The sequence below is a fragment of the Hippocampus zosterae genome, chromosome 1 (assembly GCF_025434085.1).
Source record: "Hippocampus zosterae strain Florida chromosome 1, ASM2543408v3, whole genome shotgun sequence".
NCBI lineage: Eukaryota > Metazoa > Chordata > Actinopteri > Syngnathiformes > Syngnathidae > Hippocampus > Hippocampus zosterae.
In genome coordinates, this window is record NC_067451.1 from 23,656,997 (window position 1) to 23,680,577 (window position 23,581).

At 41.6% G+C, this 23,581-nt stretch overlaps 3 protein-coding genes across 6 annotated transcripts; 1 reads left to right on the top strand and 2 right to left on the bottom strand.

Moving 5' to 3' along the window:
- Positions 1-7: 7 nt before the first annotated feature.
- Positions 8-1,516, bottom strand: sowahd (sosondowah ankyrin repeat domain family d). The gene has a single exon (XM_052076156.1). It carries the CDS (start codon positions 1,106-1,108, stop codon positions 272-274), a length of 837 nt encoding a protein of 278 aa, XP_051932116.1. The 5' UTR covers positions 1,109-1,516; the 3' UTR covers positions 8-271.
- On the bottom strand, positions 1,516-4,161 carry pttg1 (PTTG1 regulator of sister chromatid separation, securin). The gene is made up of 6 exons (XM_052076542.1): positions 4,001-4,161; positions 3,737-3,793; positions 3,525-3,661; positions 2,131-2,209; positions 1,894-2,055; positions 1,516-1,747 (listed from the first exon to the last, which is right to left on the bottom strand). Exons 1-6 carry the CDS (start codon positions 4,068-4,070, stop codon positions 1,662-1,664), a joined length of 591 nt encoding a protein of 196 aa, XP_051932502.1. The 5' UTR covers positions 4,071-4,161; the 3' UTR covers positions 1,516-1,661.
- A 648-nt stretch (positions 4,162-4,809) lies between these two features.
- Positions 4,810-23,385, top strand: septin6 (septin 6). 4 transcript variants are annotated; one of them, XR_007963985.1, is made up of 11 exons: positions 4,810-4,962; positions 8,030-8,144; positions 12,605-12,800; positions 13,554-13,740; positions 14,543-14,704; positions 15,911-16,007; positions 16,784-16,952; positions 17,047-17,179; positions 17,280-17,470; positions 22,266-22,702; positions 22,782-23,385. XR_007963985.1 is itself a non-coding variant. In XM_052075048.1 (11 exons), exons 1-10 carry the CDS (start codon positions 4,933-4,935, stop codon positions 19,109-19,111), a joined length of 1,284 nt encoding a protein of 427 aa, XP_051931008.1. In that variant the 5' UTR covers positions 4,810-4,932; the 3' UTR covers positions 19,112-19,155; positions 20,353-21,773. The 4 variants fall into 4 exon arrangements, 3 of the variants coding, with proteins under 3 accessions (XP_051931008.1, XP_051930984.1, XP_051930995.1); XM_052075048.1 differs by lacking the exons at positions 22,266-22,702; positions 22,782-23,385 and adding exons at positions 19,108-19,155; positions 20,353-21,773; XM_052075024.1 differs by lacking the exons at positions 22,266-22,702; positions 22,782-23,385 and adding an exon at positions 21,892-22,259.
- Positions 23,386-23,581: the final 196 nt, after the last annotated feature.

Below are 23,581 nucleotides of genomic sequence, written 5' to 3' on the forward strand. Positions count from 1 at the left end.
AGAGCAAAATGAGATCTTACTCTTTAAAAGGAGTAAAAAAAACAGCAAAATGAAAAGCAGTCATGTTTTTTCCGATCTACCCACACCACAAATGCTTGTATTTGTAGCTCATGTTTGCTTGTCTCTGCCAAATAACACTGCCATTCAAGATGGAAAAATAACACCGGCTAGCGAGAGTGCTGTTTGCATGTCAAATATTGTAATTGGAACAACCTAAGGTCCAAAGCACCTTCAAGGGAATGAAAGCACAGTACCGTATTGACAGAAAATGTCAGCATCTACTGGTGCGAAATGAAAAGAACCTTTTCACGGAACCAAACCTCCAGCTGCCTCTTCTGCTGCGGTCAAACGAGTCCACCTCATCAGTCAAAGCCTCCACGTCCTCTCCGGGCATGACTGTTAAGTCGCCTACGCTGTTACAGTTCTTATTGTAGCTGGGTTCCGCCCTGCGGGCGTGCTCGTCGTCCCACGTCCCAAGCAGCTCCTTCATCTCACGGGGGGCGTCCGGCGTCAGATACTGCCATGCGCGCCTGCCCCCGTAGTCCATGACATCTACGTCGGCACCGAACGCGCCCACGAGGAGCTTGACAACCGCGTAGTGGCCGTGCATGCTGGCGACGTGCAGCGGAGTGAGGCCACCGCTCCCCCGCACGTCTACGCTCACTGGCTGTCCTCCAGCTTTCTCGGCTCGGTGGAGCAGCTTTAGCAACGTATCGTCTCGGCCGGTCTTGGCCAGCCAGTGGAGCACCGAGTAGCCACTGATGAAGTCCAGCCTGGTGAGCAGCAGCGGTTCCTCGGACACGAACTCCAGCAGGGTGTCACAATTGCCCTCTACGGCTGACAGCATCCACACGTGCTCCATTGGGTACAGAGCCAACCCCAACCCCCCCTGGGACAACTCTTTAGTGGATTTCTTGCGCCGGGCAGATGCGTCCGCGTCGGAGTCGTCTTGCTGCCTCTGTAGCAGCCGCGACCTCCGCTGGAGAGCACCCGGCATGAGCGAAGTGCCATACCGGGAGAGTCCGTCCGCAACGGCGCCTTGTGTCCATTCGCGGTCCGGGTGGGCGTCAGGGGTGGTATGCGGCCCAGTCGAGCTGCCCTCATCCATGGTACTGCTGTTCCGGTAATTTTGGATGACAGCCCGACGAATTTAAATGTCAAATTTGAACGAGTTTCCTTCTAACAAAAATCGCGCTGTATCCTTCCATTGGGGTTCTCTCCATTTAGACGTTAGAACGGTCTCCATTTTGAATGTCAAAAACAGTTCGCATACTAGTCTTGGTCGTTAACGTGACTCACCTGCTCCACTCTCATTTGGGTCACTGACGTTGGTTTGAAAGAATTCAACGTGCATCTACGGCTGCTCATTTCTAGTGACATTCAAAAACACCGATTTTAAAATAAAAGTAATTCAAGCGATTAGTTTTTGCTTACTTTTCCCACTTCCCAGAGGAACTGAGCCAAAGTTCATAGTACTGTAGTCTCAAGAAAGGGAGTGTGTCATGTGACCACTGATGGAATGCAAAACCAGGAAGTGCACATTTTTATTGCGCTGCTTTAAAGTGACAAAATGCAGATAAATAGCAACTATTTAAAACGGTAAAACATTCTAAGTCAAAGAAAGAAATGGTATGAAGAGTAGAAAGCTGCATTTGAACATTTCAGTTGGTACCAGGCTCAAGGGGGGGAAGCTCAATGATCAGTTCGTCAATCGTCTGGAGGAAGGCGTCAAACTCTGTGCAGCCATCTGAAAGAAATTAATGCATTACATCAAAGTAGCTGTGGATTGAGCCACTTCTAAGGCACACAATACAGTGCAACCTCCAAAGTGAGTTTGAGCACTTAGTCTCATTTGTTAATCAAAATAGGGTATATGATCAACAAATTTGTTACCCGAGCATTGTGGCATTCTCTCAGGTGACAGGCTTGGAAGTGGAGGCACGTAATTATGCTGGTCTTTCCCCGAGAGAGGAGGCCTTTGGTGGAAACCCAGACCAGCTAGAGCGAGACTACCGAGAGGAATTAAATCCTCAGGAACGCAGTATGCCTCAAACTCTGAAAGGGGGGGATGAAACCAATTAAAAGCAAATACGACTGATTTTAATCCATTCTAAACAGTCTTCCAATTACCCATAGGATCATAGGGGATCATTTTCTCAATCTCTGGGTAGTCCTCTTTCTTCTGAGCTTCATGCTTGAGTTTGGCTTCCTGTTGGGTGCAACAAAAACACTTAAACATGCACTTTCAATAAAATTAAGGTTGCAAAGTTTCAGGAATCTTTCGAGTTGTAAACATTCTAAGGGACTTTAAAAAAAAATTAAGGTTGGCACTTGATAGGGATGTCTTGTCCACGGAAACCAAGACAACGAAAGTCTTTGCTCAATGATGAGATATAATTCAGCTACAATTGATGGAGAAACACCATTCATAGAACTGTCATGGAGCCGGCTCCCCAAACCGTCGGGTGCGGCCCTTATACCCTTTTTTCTTCTAGGGAGGGATTGAAGAGTAAAACAAAACCGAAACATTACTAATACTTATGTTAAATACATTCTGATTAATGTAATTAACCCCAACACAATATAGAGCTGGTGAAATTTAATTAATGCACCATCACCGAGTCAACTGGCTCGATGCCGCACGCCCAAATTTGACTTCACAGTGAATGCATTGTAATGCCCTGGCATGTGGGATAGAAGGCATGTCCATTTTGCATCTGATCCCAAAAATATTTATCCTTGAAAGACACCATCCCATGAAATGTACCCTCAATTCCTAGTTATCCTTCCCATTATTGGTGGAGGATAAGAACTGATCTCTACCATATAAAGCGAAAATCCATGAGCCACTGAAGCCCCCCATAAAAATGTTTGATTGGCTATAAATGTCAAGACCATGGCAAAGCAGTTTTCCAAAAACTCAACTTCAGTTACTTTGCACCACGATGACAGATTTTTGCAACACTGGCATACAGAAAATTTAGTTTCATTTCCTCTTGTTGCAGTCTACAGTCTTCGGTGAGAGGAACATAAAGTCTCCAATGATCAGCACGAGTGCACCAGGATGCAAAAATTGCAATTTCGCGATCACATGGTGTATGATGTCACTTGCACTGGCTGCCAGAGTTAAAATTTGAAAGTGAATAACTAACAGCAGTTAGTTTGCCTGTTTGGGCGCTCCAAATTGTCCCTACTTTTTAGAATAAATTAAATGAAGCGTCGAAAAAAAAAATCTAATGTCGTGTTTGGGAGCAGAAAGAGCCAGCTCTTTCAAGTAAGCCGAGAGAAAAATAAAGCCTTTTAAATTAAACGGCTGGACTCCCTGACAACAGTTTGTGTGCCGAAATGGATTTGTCTTTTTTGGGGGTTTAAGAAGACAAAGCTGCAATAAATGCTTTAGTTTCTCCAAAGAGAGCACCTTGGAGTTTCCCCGAGTTTCAATACTTTCATTGCTACAGGAAATTTCCCACTGCTTTGCAACACTAAATAGAACAATTACAACACATTACAGATACATATCCAACCTGAAATTTCTCAGTTATCTTCCCCTGATTGACAACAGGGGTTGATAACTGCGTATTGACTACCCCAAAAGCCTTCCGACCAGTACGCAGAGGAGTTCTCATGGTTTTGGGATTGAGTGGAGTCTTCGAGGATATCTCTGTAAAGACAAATTAAAATCAAAGATCCCGAGGCCAAGACACACCAAAACACAATTTGTGCTCAAATTTCCTACCTGGTATGAAGGAAAGACTTTGATTTTCCCGTTGTGCAGTGATGTGAGCCATCGTGTCTAAAAAGGACGAAACAGACGTTAACATTTACAGCCAGTGTTCCATTAGTTAGCTGGCCCGTGGGGTGGGGTGGTTAACACGATTTTGAAGTTGTAAACCTTGGACAATGCTTTCTATATGGGCGTTTAGGCTTAGTCAAAAATGTCACAAACAAGAGAACAACTTCATATAATAAAACAGACTCGATATATTAACGGAACCGTTACCGTAGTCGTGATTGTGTGTCTGGATTATCTGTACCAACTCCGATTTGGTAAGAACAGAGACGTTTGTCATGAAAAGGAAAACGGACTGCGGCTCATCTTTTAAATCTGCTGCTCTCCCGCTATTGGTCGACGCTGCAACACGAATGTGAGTGGGCGGGAACAAAAAACCACTTCCGTTTAACGTTTTTTTTCCTTTTCCCTCTTAAGAGCCATGCTGGTCTGCAGCCAGGTTCTTCTTCTCCCTTTCCCGCCAGATTTAAATATAAATGTATGATTACGATGTTATGACACAATTGCATTAATAAATTAAATTTGTTAATATTTTGAAAAGATGAGAATTTACTATTGTTTCCGCTTTGCGTGCGTTCTGTATACTGTATACTATTAACACATCATGAATGTACATGGTACATGGGTAGGCATAATTAAAAAATCTAATTGCGTCTTAATTTGTGAAAAAACATACTGTATATACCCTGTATACATATACATATATCAAACACGGAAATTTTCCAACCCAAAAATATACTTTTTTTTGGGTGGGGGGCTACCCAGAAAAAATGTTTTTTTTTAACTTTTTGGATTGATCTATTTTCTCGTGATGTTTATTCGCTACCCTGGGTTCACTACCAGTCGGTGTGGACGAATCCATTAAGGCTGCTCGTAGAGGAGAATTGAGAAGTGTTTGGTCAAGATAATTGCTCACGATGAATTAATAACCTATAATGGATCTCTCGTAACATGATACTACACATATTCAACAACTTAAACAGAATTTATGGCGCTATTGTGTGTCGAAATAAAAGAACACGTTTTAAATATGTTTCAGCAGTGGTATATGCCGAAGGAGAGGGCGAGCTTTCGGCGTAACCTCAGCTCTTCAGCTTCCCCCACTCCACTCGGAGATCTTGCTCGGCTAACGGCTATCACCGATGGCGTCTACGGAGATAGCGAGGCAAGCGGTGAGTATCCCGTTTCAATTAACCCACATTGATAGTACTGTTTCTCTCAGATCTTTCAAAAAAAAAATCATGCTTCATTGTAAATTTTGTAATTTTGAATTGTGTGTTAGTCAGCTGCTTCCCTCCAATGTGGTTATCCTCATTTTACGACCAAAATGTCGTGTTGAGATTATGCTAATCTAGAATCGTCAATGTGAAACTCAATAAGGCGTCGCTATCAGTACCAATGAATATTAGTTTTCCAAAATTATATATGGTACGCGCGTGTTGGTTTGGCACTATTGTTGGCCAAAATACACAAGTGCCGTTTAAAATGTCAATTTTAACCAATTAAAGTCTGCGTAAATGGTAATAATAAAAACGAAAAAAAGAAAAGACGCGCTGTTCTAAAGAGGCCATTCATTTTCAACGCCCTGGTTTAAGCGATGCTCATTTCCGTTATGTTATCTCATGCAAGTCAATTCACATTTCAATCGGGCTTTGTCATTGCTGTTTAAACGGAAAAAAGCAAAATTGTACTTGATATTTAACCCCGCAATTTGCACAAAAAGGTTGTGTGTCTAATGTTACTGCATATATTTTACTGTGGCTGCTTTACCCCCCCCCCCCCCCCCCCAAAAAAAACAGACAATGTGCCCAGAATAGCACGTTTCTCTCGTTTTGACATCCCATTCTGCGGCTGTCTGGTGTGTGGAATTTGGCTGTGAGTGTCTTGAAAGGCAGGAAGGGTTTTTGGAATGTTGCACTTAGAACCAGAGGTGTACAGTATGTTGTCGTTTTGGGTCTATAGATGGAAAGACCTCCCTATCAGGCTGCAATGGATTCCAAGTGGGCCACATTTATCACGTGATCCGGATCCATTTTTTTATGAGATGTTTTGGGGCTCCGCGAATCTCGTGTACCCATACAATTGTCATTGTTTGCCTCATGGCTAGTCTGTCCCTGCTTCCAACTAATATACACTAAATCAGTGTTTCCCAACCTTTAGCGCACCCAGCCACACATTTTACAGTGAAAGACATATCTCAGCATACCACTCCGCAAAACGCTGAACAAAAAGTGGATATGGCTATACAGATTAATTGTGTACCTTCTGTCTTCTAGTGGAAGAGCAGTTGATTATTGTGCCTGTTACGATGCGTGGTTGACATAGATAAATACATATCTGTATTTTTAAATTGAAAACAATAAGGGCGGAACAAAAAACAATTGATTTGCTTTGAATTTGATTGATTTATGCAAATGCAAGTGCATCAGATGGAACCAAATCGTTCCACTTGAAAATATACCCCTTTACATATTGAATCATCTTTGATTGGATTGATATATCGAAGAAGGAAATGGCATATATACAGAACTGACAGTTTAATTTCAATGTATGTAAATTGACAACAAAAAAGTAATTGCATCATACCCTTCTCCAACGGAGCTGTACCATATTGAATTGAATCGTAATCTCCTTTCGTCAATCCCAATGGAATCTTTTCACTTTCACGTCAAACCATCCTTGAATCATTTTGCACTCCCCATATTGATCGTGAATTTAGTGGGGAGATGCATTCCACCTAGAACCCCCCGCCCCCAAATATATATGTATCTCTCTCTCTCTCTCTCTCTCTCTCTCTCTCTCTCTCTCTCTCTCTCTCTCTCTCTCTCTCTCTAATATATATATATATATATATATATATATACACACACACAGTATATAATTTTTTTTCTCTCCAAATAATTTCCTGCGGCATCCCTGATGATCTCTCATGGCACACTAATGTGCCAAGGCACACTGGTTGGTCATGATTGCTATAAATAAATGTTTGCCCACATCTGCCCATAGTATTTACAACATCATCCAGTCGCTATTTAAATCCAATTTCAGCCCTCTAAATAATGAACATTTTCACCAATTGTTCTCCTCCCCTTGGAATGTTTTTGCTGTTAAAGCTGTGACCACATAGCCGAGCAGGCACTCGGACCACTGAATCAGTCCACATCCACACACACCCACACATGCTTCGACTGGAATTTTTACACTTGTTTCAGAGAGACCCTGAATGCAATGTAATACAGTACAATGCTCGCTGGCTTGTTTGTCAGCATTGGCGTCACATTAATAATCACACTCATTGGCCACAGCGTTTGCCACATTTGGACATTCAAAGGATGTATTTACAGTGCAGGTCCAAGTGCCCAATTCTGGTTTTAATGTCTAAATATGGAATATTTCCATGTTCATTGCGTACATTACACAAGTCACGTGTAACTTCACAAGCATCAACAGCAGGAAGTTTTAAATGAGTGTAACCTCCACCTTACTCAATTGCTTTCCTCATTTCCTAATTATGCGCTCATCTGTAATGTAGCATACTAAAACCGTATTCAACCACTATTTAATCGCAGAAAAGAGGCCATCCTAACACTATGGAGGTTATCTTTTAGAGTAGAAGTGGACTACATTGGACTCGTTTTTTGTGAGGTTTCGACCCACCCACATAGCAGGGTAAAGAAACCAAAATACAATACAATACAATACAATACAATACAATACAATACAATACAATACAATACATGCTGATTTATATAGCGCTTTCACAACAGCGGCAGCTGTAACAAAGCGCTTTACAAAACAGTTAACATATAGTAAAATAATAAACACTACACATAACAAAACAAAACAAAACAAAACAAAATGTAAGAAACCTTGATAAGATCTGTAACCCCTTTATAGTACAGCTGACACCATTGAACACTGCCAACCAAGCACATTATTATATTTGAAAAGGCCGATGTTTACTCTTGGCTCTCATTAGATTTTGCACGTGTCTCTAAAATAGTGGTCTATGAGTACATATGATCTAAAGTGTGAACCTTGTGAAATGCCCAATAAAATACACATATGCTCTGTGGTTTCCTGACGCGGGTAGAACCTCAAGAATCCAGGAAACAGGAAGTCTGCAGTGTAAATATACAACAGACATGAACAATTATTAATCAAGTGTGATAGAAAGAATGTTAATCTTTTGTAGGATGCTGTTTGCCGAACATTTTTTTGGTCATTTGTTGTTTTTAGGGAGAAGGTGCCCGCACTGTACCTCTCGCTGGCCATGTTGGCTTTGACAGCATGCCTGACCAGCTGGTCAACAAATCTGTCAATCATGGATTTTGCTTCAACATCCTCTGCGTTGGTGAGTATGTCGTATGCGACAACAGATCGACAAATCGGCATAATGGCTGCTATATGAACAGTATGAACTAAGGCCGGCTTAAATGTTGTTATCGTATCGATATCTAGCTATGAACATTCATGATATTGATATCGAAAATGAGGACAATATCTGTCATCTGGACTTTACACACGTGCACTCCATGTTCAGCTCAGGCCTCCTTTCCAGTTAGCAGTTGATCAGCTCAAGCAAGCTAATGGCCTCCTTCTGATGGAGGGCGGGAGGACTCACTCACTCACGCACGCACGCACTCACTCACTCACTCACTCACTCACTCACTCACTCACTCACTCACTCACTCACTCACTCACTCACTCACTCACTCACTCACTCACTCACTCACTCACTCACTCACTCACTCACTCACTCACTCACACACACTCACACAAATCCACAGCCATGTGCGAAAAATCCATTTACAGGTCATAAGTGAAGAAGACAAAGCCATGTGCTGTCAAGCCATGGGAATAGAGTTCTATAAGGTACATGAACACTACTCATCAAAAGTAAGGAATATTTGGCTTTCAGGTGAAATTCCAGGACGAACCTAAAATGCATTCAAACCTTCACAGTTGAACTTAATGTGTCCTTCTCTAAGTTTGTAAATGCACATGTCCAACTGTTAAATGTTTTAGTACTTTTTTGCACAAGTTGCTGTTCTCGAACGAGGATATTAACGGCAAAATTCATAACAGGTGCAACAGAGCTCTCAGGAGACTGGGAGAGTCAGAAAGATATAGAAGTCTATGTTCTTTGGCCACATCCCATTCTGATGACAGTTACATTGTGAATAATGCCCCGAGAAACCGGATGATGAATGCCACTCACTCAGGGCAGGTTTAAGGGAGGTACTCAAGTGTAATTTCAAACCATTCAAAATTGTGTACGAAACTGCTTCTGCGTGCTGGATGACCTGCAATGGTACCTGACCAGAGCACCAGGCACAGGCATCATCATCTTGCATGGGCCAGGTTGCATTTACGCTGAATGCGGGACCAGTGGGCCTCAGTGGTGTTGTCTGATGAAAGTTGATTCACGTTGAGTAGAAATGATTGCCGCCAATGATGTTGGAGACATCAAGGAGAGTGCTATGCATCAGCCACTGTTGTTACCAGATGAGCTTTTCGTGGTGGCGGTGTTACAATGTGGGCAGGTGTCTCCAGTCAGTGCAGAACTGCCCTACACTTTTTGACATACCCATACTACCTGAATAACATCATTCATCCAGTGTTTGTGCCCCTACATGAACAACACGGGCCTAATTTCATCTTCAAGGACGACAATGCTTCAGCTTATCGAGGTCACATCATTACGGAACGGCTGTTGGAAACTGGTGTACCTCAAATGGTACGGCTGGCATTATCGCCAGACCTGAATTCTATTGAAAACCTCCGGGGTCAGCTGAGTGGCCGTGAAGAGGCTCGAAACGCTGCACCCCGTAACCTCAATGACCTGAGGGCTGCCTTTCAAGAAGAGTGGGATGCTATGCCTCAGCAGACAATAAGTCGACTTGTGAACGGCACGAGATATCGTCGTCAAGCTGTAATTGATGCTCAAGGGCATATGACGAGTTATTGAGACGTTGACATTTTTGTTGTGGTGTTTCTTTCCACATCCTTTTTGATTGATATTTAGCTTTTTATTTAAAAATACATAGTTTTCAGTTAACCCATAGTAATATTTTTTTAGCGTATTGTTATCGAGATACCTGGATATTCATTCATTCATTCATTCATTCATTCATTCATTCATCTTCCTAACCGCTTGATCCTCACTAGGGTCGCGGGGGGTGCTGGAGCCTATCCCAGCTGTCTCCGGGCAGTAGGCGGGGGACACCCTGAATCGGTTGCCAGCCAATCGCAGGGCACACAGAGACGAACAACCATTCGCACTCACACTCACACCTAGGGACAATTTAGAGTGTTCAATCAGCCTGCCATGCACATTTTTGGAATGTGGGAGGAAACCGGAGCACCCGGAGAAAACCCACGCAGGCCCGGGGAGAACATGCAAACTCCACACAGGGAGGCCGGAGCTGGAATCGAACCCGGTACCTCTGCACTGTGAAGCCGACGTGCTAACCACTGGACTACCGGGCCGCCTACCTGGATATTGAGATATGAAATTTGTCCATATCGCCAGCTCTTGTGTCGACTGAGAATTATATTTAGTGTGGACATGAGTATAGTTGCACAAATATTTTGAGCAATAATCCAAGCTTCTCATATGGACAAACTCTGTTAAATGTCCCGCTGCTTTTTGTCAACAATGGATGACTGTCTGTGGCGAGTCAAACAACAGTGGCTGTTTTGTCGATTCTGCACACAAGTTCCTGAACTCATCAGTGAGTGCTTCCTCTCAACATCTGTTTTTGTTTAATTCTCTCTTATTCACTGCAGTACAAAGAAATTCTATTCATTTCTTTGTCTCTTCTGGCATCTTTCCTTTGGCCTTTGTTCACTGTAAATGAAGTACATCCATGCGTCCATACATTTTCACATTCGCTTATCCTCACAACGTTCGCAGGCGTGCTGGAGCCTATCCCACCAGTCATCGGGCAGGAGGCGGGATACACCCTGAACTGGTTGCCAGCAAATCACAGGGCACGTATAGACGAACAGCCATTTGTGCTCACACTCACGCTCAAGGACAATTTGGAGTCTTACATTACCCTGCCGTGCATGTTTTTGGAATGTGGGAGGAAACCGGAGTATGGTTTGACGTGACACTTGGGTGCCTCTTACCTCCCTGAAATGTGCCTGGAGTTGAATGGCAAGGAAAGTGAAGTACCCGGAGTAAACTCACCCAGGCACGGAGAGAACATGCAAACTCTGCACAAGAAAGCTGGAGGAGGAATCAAACCCCGCACCTCTGCACTGTGAGGTGGACATGCTAAACAGTCCACCACCGTACCGCCCTGTTTGAAGTAGTTCATTATTTAGATCTTTTTGATTTTTTTGTGTGTGAATTGCAAAATGCTTTTCGTGGCAAAAAATTACATTAAAAATAAAATTAAAAAAAATAATGAAAATAATGTGAATTCATCCAAGCGTTCATAAATATTCTATGTCATTTGTGTCTCGGATATTGGAGCCTATCCAAGCTGGGTTTGGACAAGGGGCTGCCAGTCACTCAATAGAGACAAGACAAACCTCTATTCATATTCAGATTTATGGACATTTTTGAGTCTTATTTGAACTTAACATTTAATATTTTGGCATCTGTTTGGAAAACAGACTCTCAAGGACGCTATACAAAAAAAAAACACGGATTATACAGTACTAAATAGATAGAAGGTGAGTTCAAAAAATGCAAACAGTATTTGCCAAAGAGTAAGCCAAAATATTTATCCCCTCCAGAAAACAATCTTTCGGGATATCAGTTACAAATTCCGATTGAATGTAGAATAATTTAATTCCCTCGAGTAATAATAAGAATACATTTTATTTATAAGCGCCTTTCAAGACACCCAAGGACACTTTACAATAACAAAAAACACAAAACAATACGGGTTGAGCAGCGGCAGCCAAAACGCGCCAGCGTTCACTCAACCTGGAAGTCAGAAAGAAACCACAAGGGAGGGAGAGGTGGAGAAAAAAACCCACACTCGAACTACCCTCATTTTGAGGATAATTTGAGTTAGGCAAAAAACTCCTGCACAAGTATATGACAATTACAATAGGTCACAAGACATAAACAATGAAGACGGTGAAACACGGGAATGTAGTGTAGCTCTGTCTTGCAGATTTTTTTTCGAACAATGACGATTAATATCCAAATATAAAAATGTAGTTTAAAAACGTTTCAGCGAGTTATCTTACAAAAGTGGGCCAACATGCAGTAGATGGTCGGTCAGGCTGTGAAGAATTAAAAATAGACGGAGCTCGCTAACTGAGTCATCTGACTGCCTCTGAGATAAATGAACATCAGTGTTCATAAGCAAACAATCTGCTCGCTATCTCTGTTTCTCTTTGCGTTTGGGTGTATAATTTGCTTGCATCTTCAACATTACTTTTAAATATCTATTTATTGTTAATACTTCCTCAAATAGAAACCTCGACTGAAATAAATAGGCACTGTGCGTGTCGTCGAATTGGAAATACAAAGGACACGCACAAAATCTTTAAGAGTGTTAACCACTACCAAAGCTTAGCAATGGACCGCTACCAAGTTCTAAAATGGAAAAATCTGAAAAAGCAAAAGGATGTCGAAGATTTTTAATTATCCCATGCATGCACATCCCAAGACAGAAATTTGTGGAAATTTGTGACGTTGTTACTGCGGAAACCTGCTAACAAACAAGCAAACCGCCTTGCAAACATCTCCTTAGGGGGAGCACATAAACACCTTTTTTTTATACTGCCTGTTGAAGATGTTATTTTTCTCCCTGTTGTGAAAAATTTCATCATCCTCTTGTCCAGGTGAGACCGGTCTGGGCAAGTCCACCCTGATGGACACGCTGTTCAACACCAAGTTTGAGGGAGAGCCCACCCAGCACAACCAGCCTGGCGTGACGCTCAAATCCAACACCTATGAACTGCAGGAGAGCAACGTGCGCCTCAAGCTCACTGTCGTCAACACGGTGGGCTTTGGAGACCAGATTAACAAAGAAGACAGGTGTGTTCCTTGCAGATATAATAAAACAGGACTAGGTCTACACATTGAAGCCCAGCTATTCGCGTGTGAGGCATAGGGACCATGCTATGCTGAGAATAGCGAAAATCTCCAACGTATTGTTCCCCCAACCCAAAGCTGGTTTGTAATTGCATTTAGAAACCACTAGATGGTGGCAGAGCACTTACAATGCAAATGATCATAAAGCACCAACACCATGCATTTAGCATATATAAAATCATAAATCCACAATACATAAGTCACTGTATTCATGAGCTAAACTGCTCCAAAAAAGCAAACCCCCTTCCTATGAGTCTCATCAATAGTATTATCTAGCATACTATCCCATCAATAACATTCTAGCCCAAGCTTACATGACATAAAATTGGGCAAAAAAAATATTCAGACTCTCACTGTCACATGAATAGTATTAACGTACCTTTTAATATTTACATTTAATAAATGTTAGTTGGTGTGGGCAAATTTGTAGCTGCTAAGTAGACTGCACAAGCGAGTAGTGGCTTCCTCTGGAGAGAAACAGAAACATACTTCACTTTTGACTATACACATGATGTATTTAAAGATGACCAACAAAACTGGACATCTCAAATGCAGGTGGAAAAAAAGCGACCAGTTGAATTGTCAGTGAAAGACTTGATAGGTTCCCAAAGAAATCTGCAAATTCACAAATGCTGAGCTGCAATTATTCAGAGGTTGACTTTGCATCTATAAACCATCTCTGTGTTTCCCCGCAAGCTACAAGTCCATTGTGGAATTCATCGATGCCCAGTTTGAAGCATACCTCCAAGAGGAGCTGAAGATAAAGCGCACACTCCACAGCTACCACGACACGCGCATCCATGCCTGCCTCTACTTCATTGCTCCCACGGGCCACTCGCTGAAATCCCTCGACCTGGTGACCATGAAGAAGCTTGACAGCAAGGTAAATGCCACGTTAATCTAGGTCACCTTAATGCATGAGTAGCAGAATGTGGTTAGCAATAGAAATGTAACTTGAACTGCACATGACGGATGATAAAAGTGAAGTAAGGACGATATAGATAGTTATGGTTAATTATATAGAAAATATGAATTAATAATGTAATGAAATTAATTTAAATATTTGGTTGATCGTTTCATCCTTAAACTAACTAAATAGTTTTAGCAGCACAAACAAAAATATGCATCTGCAATATAGTGCGATGACGTATAAGGTGAATCACTCTCTAGCAGGGGATTACTGTTTGATTAAATTTGAATCCCTTGTTTTATGGTACGACTATAACTGTTTGCCAAAGCTTATCTTCCATGTTGAACATGGCCAGAAGGATGTAGCGCATCACGATTCACCAACCTTTTGCCTGTATGTTTATCATCCCAAGTGTGACTCATCTGAAAAAACGTAGTCAATTCTGTGACTGCTGCTACTTTTGTGCGACATGCGCTTCTCTGTGGGCTCATTTGCATGGACCCCACGAGCCATCCAACCACCGTTTGCCAGAGCAGCTGCACCCTGCAAAGTCATGTTTTTACATCGCCTACTGTCCGACTGTTGACTCAATGTGTGTCCATAATGATAGCACTTGCTTCCAATTTCATGACGTTATATCTTTTTGATTCATTGCCATTTGATATCAGCAAGTCACATTTTTACTTTAGCGAGAAACAAAATCAGCTCTATTTGGATTCAGCTCTCAGTGTTGCCGATGTTATAGTAGCTTCTGTCTTCTTTTCTCAACTCCAAGGTCAACATCATCCCAATCGTTGCCAAGTCGGACGCCATCTCCAAGAGCGAACTGGCCAAGTTCAAGATCAAAATCACCAGTGAGCTGGTCAGCAACGGCGTGCAGATCTACCAATTTCCCACTGACGATGAGTCAGTCGCCGAGATCAACTCCACCATGAACGTAAGCCACGCAAACAAAGTTTAGAACGTGGAGATTGGATGTCTGTGACCACTTTAGTTGTCAGTGAGCCGCCTCGTGTGTCGTTGTCAATACAGACTGTCAGACAGCTCAGAGCTGACAGTGTGGGAAAATGGTCTTGTCTTTCTCACATTGAGTCAAAAATACCCAAAAGAACAGCATGAGTGTGCAAGGGGGAACACAATCAGATCGGGGAAATTGACAATTATCTTACTTTTTTTTGACAAAGGTATCCCACGGTGATGCCACGATGATATGAATGTAAATCAGCAGTGGTTCAAATCATGTATCCATCCATTTTCAACACAGCTGACGCTGAACAGGGACGCGGGGGTGGTGCTGGAGCCTATCCCAGCTAACTTTGGGCAGAAGGCGGACTATGCTCTGATCTGGTCGCTAGTCAGTTACAGGGCACATATAGAGACGAATAACCTTTCACACCCGCAGCCAAACCGTCACCGAGTGGTAACCGATCCAACGCTGCCCACTCATAACTCAGGAGAGTGGACCACTACACCATCAGCGGCTCAAATCAAGTAAAGAACAAAAATATTTAATTTTGAGTTGATTAAGAAAATTCAAAAAATATATTTTTAATCCGATTCTGATCAGCTGAAATTTACATGATCGGCCCCAATTTCTGATTATGTCAATTGGATCAGGACAACCCTAGATTTAATTAAAATGTTCACAATTAACTGCTGCTTCTAGATCGATGGCCTTTTACACGCAGTCATCTGACAGAACGACTTAAGATGGGCAAATAGCTCTGATACTGTCCCAGAAGGCTCAAAAGGAAAATTGCTGTGTTGAATGTTTCCCCCCCCCATTCTTCAGAATAGTGACATGGGAAAAGGCGTAAAATGCCTACTTTCTTCTGCAGTGTGAAAAGGGCTCTTGAGCGAGCGTTGTTATTTCGTCTTTTCCAGATTGTGCTGTATACTTGGCATGGCGCTAGTTGTTGCAACTGTCTGTTGGTGTTTTTTCCATGTGGTGATTTTGTGTGGAATCAAAAGATTATTTAGAATCACCAGTGTACACGTGGACATTTCCTCAAAGCAGGCTTCTTATCTAGTCACATGGAAATGTGTTGTTTATATAGTCAACTTTGTTTGGGTTATTCACTGTTCTCTTGTGATCAGGAAGCCGACAGTGGACCAATGCTCATGTCTCACTTAAACTCCACAGAGCCATTTACCCTTTGCCGTAGTGGGCAGCACGGAGGAGGTGAAGATCGGGAACAAGATGGTGAAGGCCCGCCAGTATCCCTGGGGCACGGTGCAGGGTAAGTCAGCTTCTCTTCCTGCCTCGCCGGAAATGTCAGCGTGCTCCCTGCCATTCGTCTGTGCCGCCCTTTTCCTCCTACGGCCTTCACAACCTCATTCAGCACATTGAGCTGTTACAGCACATGACACTAATGGACTTTCAATTGATTTGAATTGACTGAGTTGCAAGCACCGAGTAGCCGCACTAGTTTATGAGCCCTTGAAGCATGTGAAATTTCATACTAAGTTCATGTTTCAAGCATTAATTCGGAGGTCTTCCTTCTTTTTAAACCATCCACCCCTTTGAGCAGCCTGACAGCTTGACACACCAACCTCCAAGAAGCCAAAACCCAACCTATTTACGGTCAACAAAGGTGCCATGTGGAAACAATAGCCTTAATATTGTTGGCTAAATGTAAATTAAACACGTGTTCCACTTTTTAATTTCCTAAAAAAATTGTCACCAGGTTAGGATTGTTTGACATTCTTTTACATAAGCCATCAGGGTAAACAATGCTCCATTTTCTGCACTAATTGCCTAAAGAGGTGTGAAAACCCTTTTAAAACCTGCAAGTCATGTGTTTCACTCCTTTTTTTCACAACAACAAATGTGATAAAAAATTTAACTTGCACGGTTGAATGTTTCTAGCCAGAGGCTTTTTGTGACAATGAGTCATGTTTTGCATGCATATGTACTAACATGGTTTCACACACTAGCTTGATTAATCGAAATAGAATTTGATATGGTCTCTTGTACAATTCTTAATGCTCTGTTTATTTGGCACGTCTCCCACAGTGGAGAACGAGAATCACTGCGACTTTGTCAAACTGCGAGAAATGCTGATCCGGGTGAACATGGAGGACCTGCGGGAGCAGACGCACACACGCCACTACGAGCTGTACCGCCGCTGCAAGTTGGAGGAGATGGGCTTCAAGGACACTGACCCTGACAGCAAGCCTTTCAGGTACCAGATACAAGGCTCCTTTTTGTTCTTAGTTTTCTCCTCCATCTTGAGTCAAGCCCTTCATCATCAACTCTCATCTTTTTCGCTCTGCTAGTCTGCAGGAGACGTATGAAGCAAAGAGGAACGAGTTCATGGGCGAGCTACAAAAGAAGGAAGAAGAAATGCGGCAAATGTTCGTCCAAAGGGTCAAAGAGAAGGAGGCAGAGCTTAAGGAAGCAGAGAAAGAGGTTGGCATTGTTAACCCGCTGCTACAGCCGTGTCGCAAGGCTCATCTCACAGTTTTATTTTCCTTTTATTCCACACGTCATTTGTCTCCGCCCCACAAAGCTGCACGAGAAATTTGACCGCTTGAAGAAACTGCACCAGGATGAGAAGAAGAAGCTGGAGGACAAGAAGAAGTCCCTGGACGACGAGCTCAACACGTTCAAACAGAAAAAGACTGCCACCGAGCTCTTGCAGAATCAAGCCCAGCAGGCCGGGGGCTCCACCACGCTCAAGCGGGACAAAGAGAAGAAGAAGTAAGTGTCTCCATCCCAACATCACAACTTGAAATGTATTGTAATTGAACTTAAAGGTGTTCAATAGAGTTAAGGTCAGGTGCTTGATCTTGCTTCATGCACTGCAAACAGCAAATGGCTTTCCCAAAAATTGAAAACAGTCAGAAAACTAATGCAATGTTTTCAGATTCTGGGCCAACTAAGGAGTCTCACCAAGACAACTGATAAATCAATTGATTGATAAATGTGTGTCAATACATTTGTCTATGTTGACTTTTAATGTTGTTTGCGATCATCCAATTTTGTAGGGTTTAATTTTAGCGAGCCCCTCTTATGTCACCAAGTCCTCAGTGTGATTTTTTTTCCTCCCCGGTCTGTGCTCATGAACAAGAAGCCTGGGATTTGTTCGATTTTAATTGACACTGTGGATTTTTCACGGTGTCAAATGCCTTCTGAAGCTTTTATGTTATGAGGGCATTTATTCCCAAATCAACAGGAAGGTGACTTGGTCTGAATACCTCGTCAGACAGACATACATATTGGTGTAGCTACTTCCACTTGATTTTTGCAAGCAGGTTCTGATTGTCAACTCATTTATTTATTTATTTTTTAAATAAACTCCCCTGTGAGGTTTATTAAAATACGTTTTTTGTTTTTTTAGAGGTGGGCAAATGAACCAGTGACGCTAATGTGAATGCTGTGTGTGCCGGTGTGTGTGTATGTGTTAGCAAAGAAAGAAAACAACTTGCATTCAGAAGATCCCTTTTTGCTGCTTTTAACTTCACACACACCTTCTCTTCCTAAGTATCAGCAGGAATATTAACCTTCCTTAACACTGCTGTTAATAACTCAATTTTAAAATTTGCACAACCACCAATTTTTATTTGTACAGTGAAACCTCTAAAGTTAGATGCCCCTGAGTTCATGCTCAATAATGGTCAAGAATTGACCGATTGTTTGAGCTTTACAAATAAATCCTACAATTGTTGAATTCAGATTCAGGTAAAGAGGCCGCCAAAGGCAACACAAAAGATCAAGCTCAAAGGCATCATGCCATACAACACAGAATGTCTGTTATTGCTGTAATATTAACAGTGGTTTCATTATTTTTACACTCATTATAACGATGTCAAAATTGTTCTAAAATCTAGGATATTTGCCAAAGGTTTTATGATGCAGACAAAATCTACTTTTCATCGCACTTTATTCTCATTAGTCATGGGTAAACTGGAGTCCATCCCAGCTGACTTGGGCGAGAACAGGTACAACCCAGGACTAGTTGGCCGTCACTCACATAACCACCAACCATTTACACTTACATTCACACAATGGACAATTTAGATTCTTTAATTAATCTAATGTATGTTTTTGAAAGGTGAGGGGGAGCTGAATTAGGTCTGAGAATCAAACCGAGAACCTTAGAACTGTGAGGCAGACATACTAAATCCCAATTTCCTCCCAGTTTTTTTTTCTTCCAAAATCCAAACAAAACATGTCCTGAAATGGCTTGCATTCAACCTTAGATGTTTTTCTGTACATACATTTTTTGTTCTGGTTCATCACTTCCTACAGGGAACAGTTACTGAGTGCTGCTTGTAGTGTGGATGTCAAAGTGTAAGTGCATGCATCACCCATGTTGCATCCATCATATTTTCCAGTTAACTGCTCCTACACTTGATGCATGCAGCTTGATGCACCCTGTTCGGGTAGGACCTGACCCGGGATCCGACAATTTAAACAAACACAAACTCGCCACAACAGCTGTTTATGTAAATTGTGTTTATCGCTCACGAGCCAGCTACTAAATCAGACAGTTTATAATCACTTTGTTGCATATGTCCTTCTCGGATACACAAGTCTTATTTTTGTGGAGAAGCCATTCTCTGCCTACCCCTGCCTTTCACACAGAGCCATTTGAAAGGGTTATGCCAGAACAGCGAGCAGCCTCGGGGCAAAACTGTGTTTTGTTGTGATGCTTTGCCCACCCTCACACACACACACACACACACACACATGCCCCACATGTCGGCACTGGTTCAAGGTCTATTTGGGTCCAGGCTGCACTGAAAAACAGAATCAAATACATTTTGACCATAAGAGATGTCTAGATGTCTAACACCTTGGCTCGGTCACATGATTGCAACAGTTGTACTTAAAATATGTTGTTTATCACTCCAAGGGGCTCGCACAAATTGCGTAAGATGTGGCTACACGCTTGCAAATGCAACATTGAAATCTTCACAATTGCTCTGGTATGTGGACCTACTAATTACAACAAATTCATTCAGTGTAGGGCGGCACAGTGGTCGACTGGTAAGCACGTACGCCTCACAGTGCAGAGTTGTAGGGTTTGATTCCAGCTCTGGCCTTCCTGTGTAGAGTTTTCATGTTCTCCCCGTGCCTGCGTGGGTTTTCTCCGGTTACTCCGCTTTCCTTCCACATTCCAAAAACATGCATGGTAGGTTGATTGGGCACTCCAAATTGCCCCTAGGGGTGATTGTGAGCACGTGTAGTTGTTCGTGTACGTGTGCCCTGTGATTGGCTGGCAACCAGTTCAGGGTGTACTATGCCCACTCCCCGAAGACAGCTGGGATAGGCTCCAGCATGATAAGCAGATTGGAAAACGGATGGATGGACATTCAGTGTAATTGCTTTTTAAATCATTTGTCTTTATTTGCTTTTGTACCGTTTGTCAGAAAAATGCTTTATGTGAAACTAGTCGGTGGCGCAAAACATTTGGGGACCTGTGCTGTAGGCTACTCTCAAGGAGTACACAAAACAGGTCAAAAATTAGATCTCACGTTTTAGATCGCCGCTAATTGTCAGCCGGCCATCAATTATGCTGATGCAGATCTTTTTTTGTATGGAACAAAACAGTAACGGCCCTTCTCTTTTATTTCCAGAGAAGGATTCCTGTAGAAAAGTGCTCCCTTGTGGCCACCCAGCTGTGAATGATCGTCCCTAACAGTGAACCCCTCCCCAGTGTCCCTACAACCCCACAAAATGCCCTCAAACCTGGGCGTTGCTCAGTTGGACTCCTTTTTAAACACACCACTCTAATTATGATGTTTATTCTTTGTATACAAGATACAGTACATTCCACGCTTCTCTATTTTTCTATGTAGTGTCTTTCTTGCATGGCGTGTGTATTGCGCTTCCATGTTAACACACAACATGACCTTGTTGTGATGGGCAGAAATGTTCCAAAGCTCAAGCGAAACACACTCGTGAAAGCTTCATTTTTAAACATAACGGTTCGAAAATTAGTAACTATTTGATTCTTTTTTAGTTGGGGTCTGGGGTTAATTATCACTACATGGAAGTGTGGTAGTATTTGAAAAGTGCCATTGCAATTACAATTACGAAATATTTTATTGCTTTAATGATGTACAACATATGATGATTAGGGCCAAACTGAAAATGGAAGCAATGTAAAATTAAGGGGTGGGGGGCGGGGGGAGTAATTGTCATAGGCCTTGCAAATGTTGCAAGAGAAAAAGCTCTAGTTTACAAGAAAGACAAGAAAAGAATGCATAGAATGAGGAACAAAAAGGTCATGATGTTCTGGTTAATATTGTACTTGTACTGTAATACTATTACTACTTTAGCTCCTTGCAGATTACCAATTTATTCTGATAAAATGCCATCCTTTTCTTAATTGGATCTCATTTTTCTTGTAAAATGGCTACTTTCCCTCAAATTTCAATTTAGTTTTCTAAAAATGACACTTTTGTTTCTCATTAATTCTGCTTTGTATTGGGTAGCTAAAGAATAATAGAGGTATGATTAGACAATTTCCCTCTGCTTTAAGTTTGTCACGGTCTGTACTTCTTGTTCATTCACTCTCGTCTAACCAAAGCACCAAAGGCTTTCCTTGGAAAAAGTAGTTATTGTTAAAATCCCACTCGGTGCTTAAAGACAACTAGCAGGCGAGCTATTAAAGCTTCTAAACCTACTATTCGACTTTGCAGCGGCATCCTGAGTCCAGTGCCAAACGTGCCATAAGAGACTGAAGTAGTAATCTCAGACATATACTGTACACAATGAGTGTTTCGCTTGGACTGATATCTTCTTCCCATACCTCATTGACGGTCATGTGTTTTATACCTTTTCTATTGCATTAGCTGTCACATTTGCACATTTGTTGTTTTTTTTATACACATATGTGATAAAATTTGTATGTATGTTGTCAGTGCAATTGATATTCTTTTTTTTTGGTTTGTTTCTGCAAGTTTTTATAATGGCACATTTTAAAAGTCAGTGGTCATGTTTGTACTCCCCCCGAGTTGTTTGTCTACAGAGGAAATAAAGGCAGATCTCACCATGTTAGGACATAATTTGTTTGATGCTTTATGTATATGATCATTTACAGATGATTTCTCTCAAGAGCAGAGACTTTCCATGTTCCTCAGTTTACTAGTTTGTGTGTATTTCCTTTGCAGTTCTCCCTGGCTCTGCACTGAGTAGGTCCCCATCTCTAAGGGACCTTCCTCAAACGCCACCAATTTTGTGGGACCACATCTTTCTAGGTTTTTTTAATACTGTGTACTGATTTATTTTTTACTTCACTGTTCTTTTAATTCCCTCTTTGCCACCACTTGGACTCTTCTTTCACTTAAGACGAGATGATGATTTCTATGCTTTCACATTATATTTTTTTCCCTTCGTTTAGGAATAGCAAAACGTTGAACTATATTCACTCATTGTCATTTTCTGCCACATTTTGAATTTTAATGCATTCTAACCAAACTCTTTCCCTGATACCAGATACACCTCTGTTTTACTGACATCTACATCTTTGTCTTTCTCTTCGTAGCTTCTTTTAATGTCTTGACCATCTGAAGAAAGCGATGGCAGCTTCATCAACAACTAAGCACCCTTTAACTCTTCTGTTCTTCTGTTACCCCTGCTGCTGTATTGGCTTTTCCCCCTTCCTCTCTTATCACATCACCTAATTTTTGTCAAACCTGGGCTTATGTAGACTCGTATGATATCCCTGCCCCACCTTGCGACACTCTGAACCAGGGGTTGGAGACCTACAGTTCCTGCTGAGGAATTGCAATTAAAAAGATCCAACCATTTAAACACAAAAAATGCTCATAGCAAATATTAAACAAATAATTGACAAAGTTCCCCACTTCTGACCTTAAACACAGGCCGGCAGGGCAGGGTAGACAATTTATGTGTACTCGTCTTAATGTTAAATGAAAGGCCAAGGGACATGTTAACTAAAACATGACCTAAAAAGTGTAGGTGTACACTGATAAAAAAAAAATATATATATATACATACAGGTATATATACTGCATATATAAAAATCACCAAACTGAAGTAGTCACTTTGCCAAAGCGATATAAAAACATGAGCACTTTTGATGGTGTCCATGTTTACCTGTCACTGAATGCCATTGTGGTCACATGTAATGGCCTTTTTGATATATTCTTTAATATCCACCAGCCTTCTGTATTCCATATTTCACATGCATTTATAAAATGAATTATTTACCGCCGTGACCTGCTTGTTTTCCATCCCCAAACTAACTTTTCCTGTTTCCTCAAAATGATGCAAATCATGAGGATGAATTTGTTAAATTCTATCATTACAGCTCCTTTATGTTGCCAAATATTATGATAACTTGGAGTTGAAGTGAACCCCGATGGGAGTATTAAAAAAAACAACAACAACAAAACAAAGAATGCCCATGCATTTATATAATTAATAAGGATATATTTTGTGTATTGAAGTGCATTGAAGACTTGTTGTTTATGACCTATGCTCTTGGGTGGTGCAAAGTAACATTTTTGGTGTCAGAAGAAAACATTTTCTAGTATCCGTACATCATGTCAGAAACCCTCGACCACTCGAGCTATAATTCAATATCTTGCTAAGTTTAATTCCATTGATGTACATTTTCAATAAAAAAAAGGAACCAATAACGTTGCTTTTGTCATTATTTAACAATATTGCTCGTATATTATACAGTATGCTGTTACATTCAGTTTGATTTGGGGTTTAAAATCGAATAGGCAAAATGGAGTATATTTTAATAATGTATTTGGAACTGAGTTAATGAAATAAATAATAAAAGAAAGTACTCAAACAAAGCATTGATTACTGTTGCAATACTGTACA

Bases quoted from the DNA above. Each gene is read 5' to 3' on its own strand.
- sowahd (XM_052076156.1), bottom strand. From the start codon at position 1,108: ATGGATGAGGGCAGCTCGACTGGGCCGCATACCACCCCTGACGCCCAC.
- septin6 (XM_052075024.1), top strand. From the start codon at position 4,933: ATGGCGTCTACGGAGATAGCGAGGCAAGCG. The intron at 16,008-16,783 runs GTAAGTCAGCTT...CGTCTCCCACAG, and splicing joins TCCCTGGGGCACGGTGCAGG to TGGAGAACGAGAATCACTGC. The intron at 17,180-17,279 runs GTTGGCATTGTT...CGCCCCACAAAG, and splicing joins TTAAGGAAGCAGAGAAAGAG to CTGCACGAGAAATTTGACCG.
- pttg1 (XM_052076542.1), bottom strand. From the start codon at position 4,070: ATGACAAACGTCTCTGTTCTTACCAAATCGGAGTTGGTACAGATAATC. The intron at 3,794-4,000 runs GTAACGGTTCCG...CGTCCTTTTTAG, and splicing joins GACACACAATCACGACTACG to ACACGATGGCTCACATCACT. The intron at 2,056-2,130 runs GTAATTGGAAGA...CCCCCCTTTCAG, and splicing joins GATCCCCTATGATCCTATGG to AGTTTGAGGCATACTGCGTT.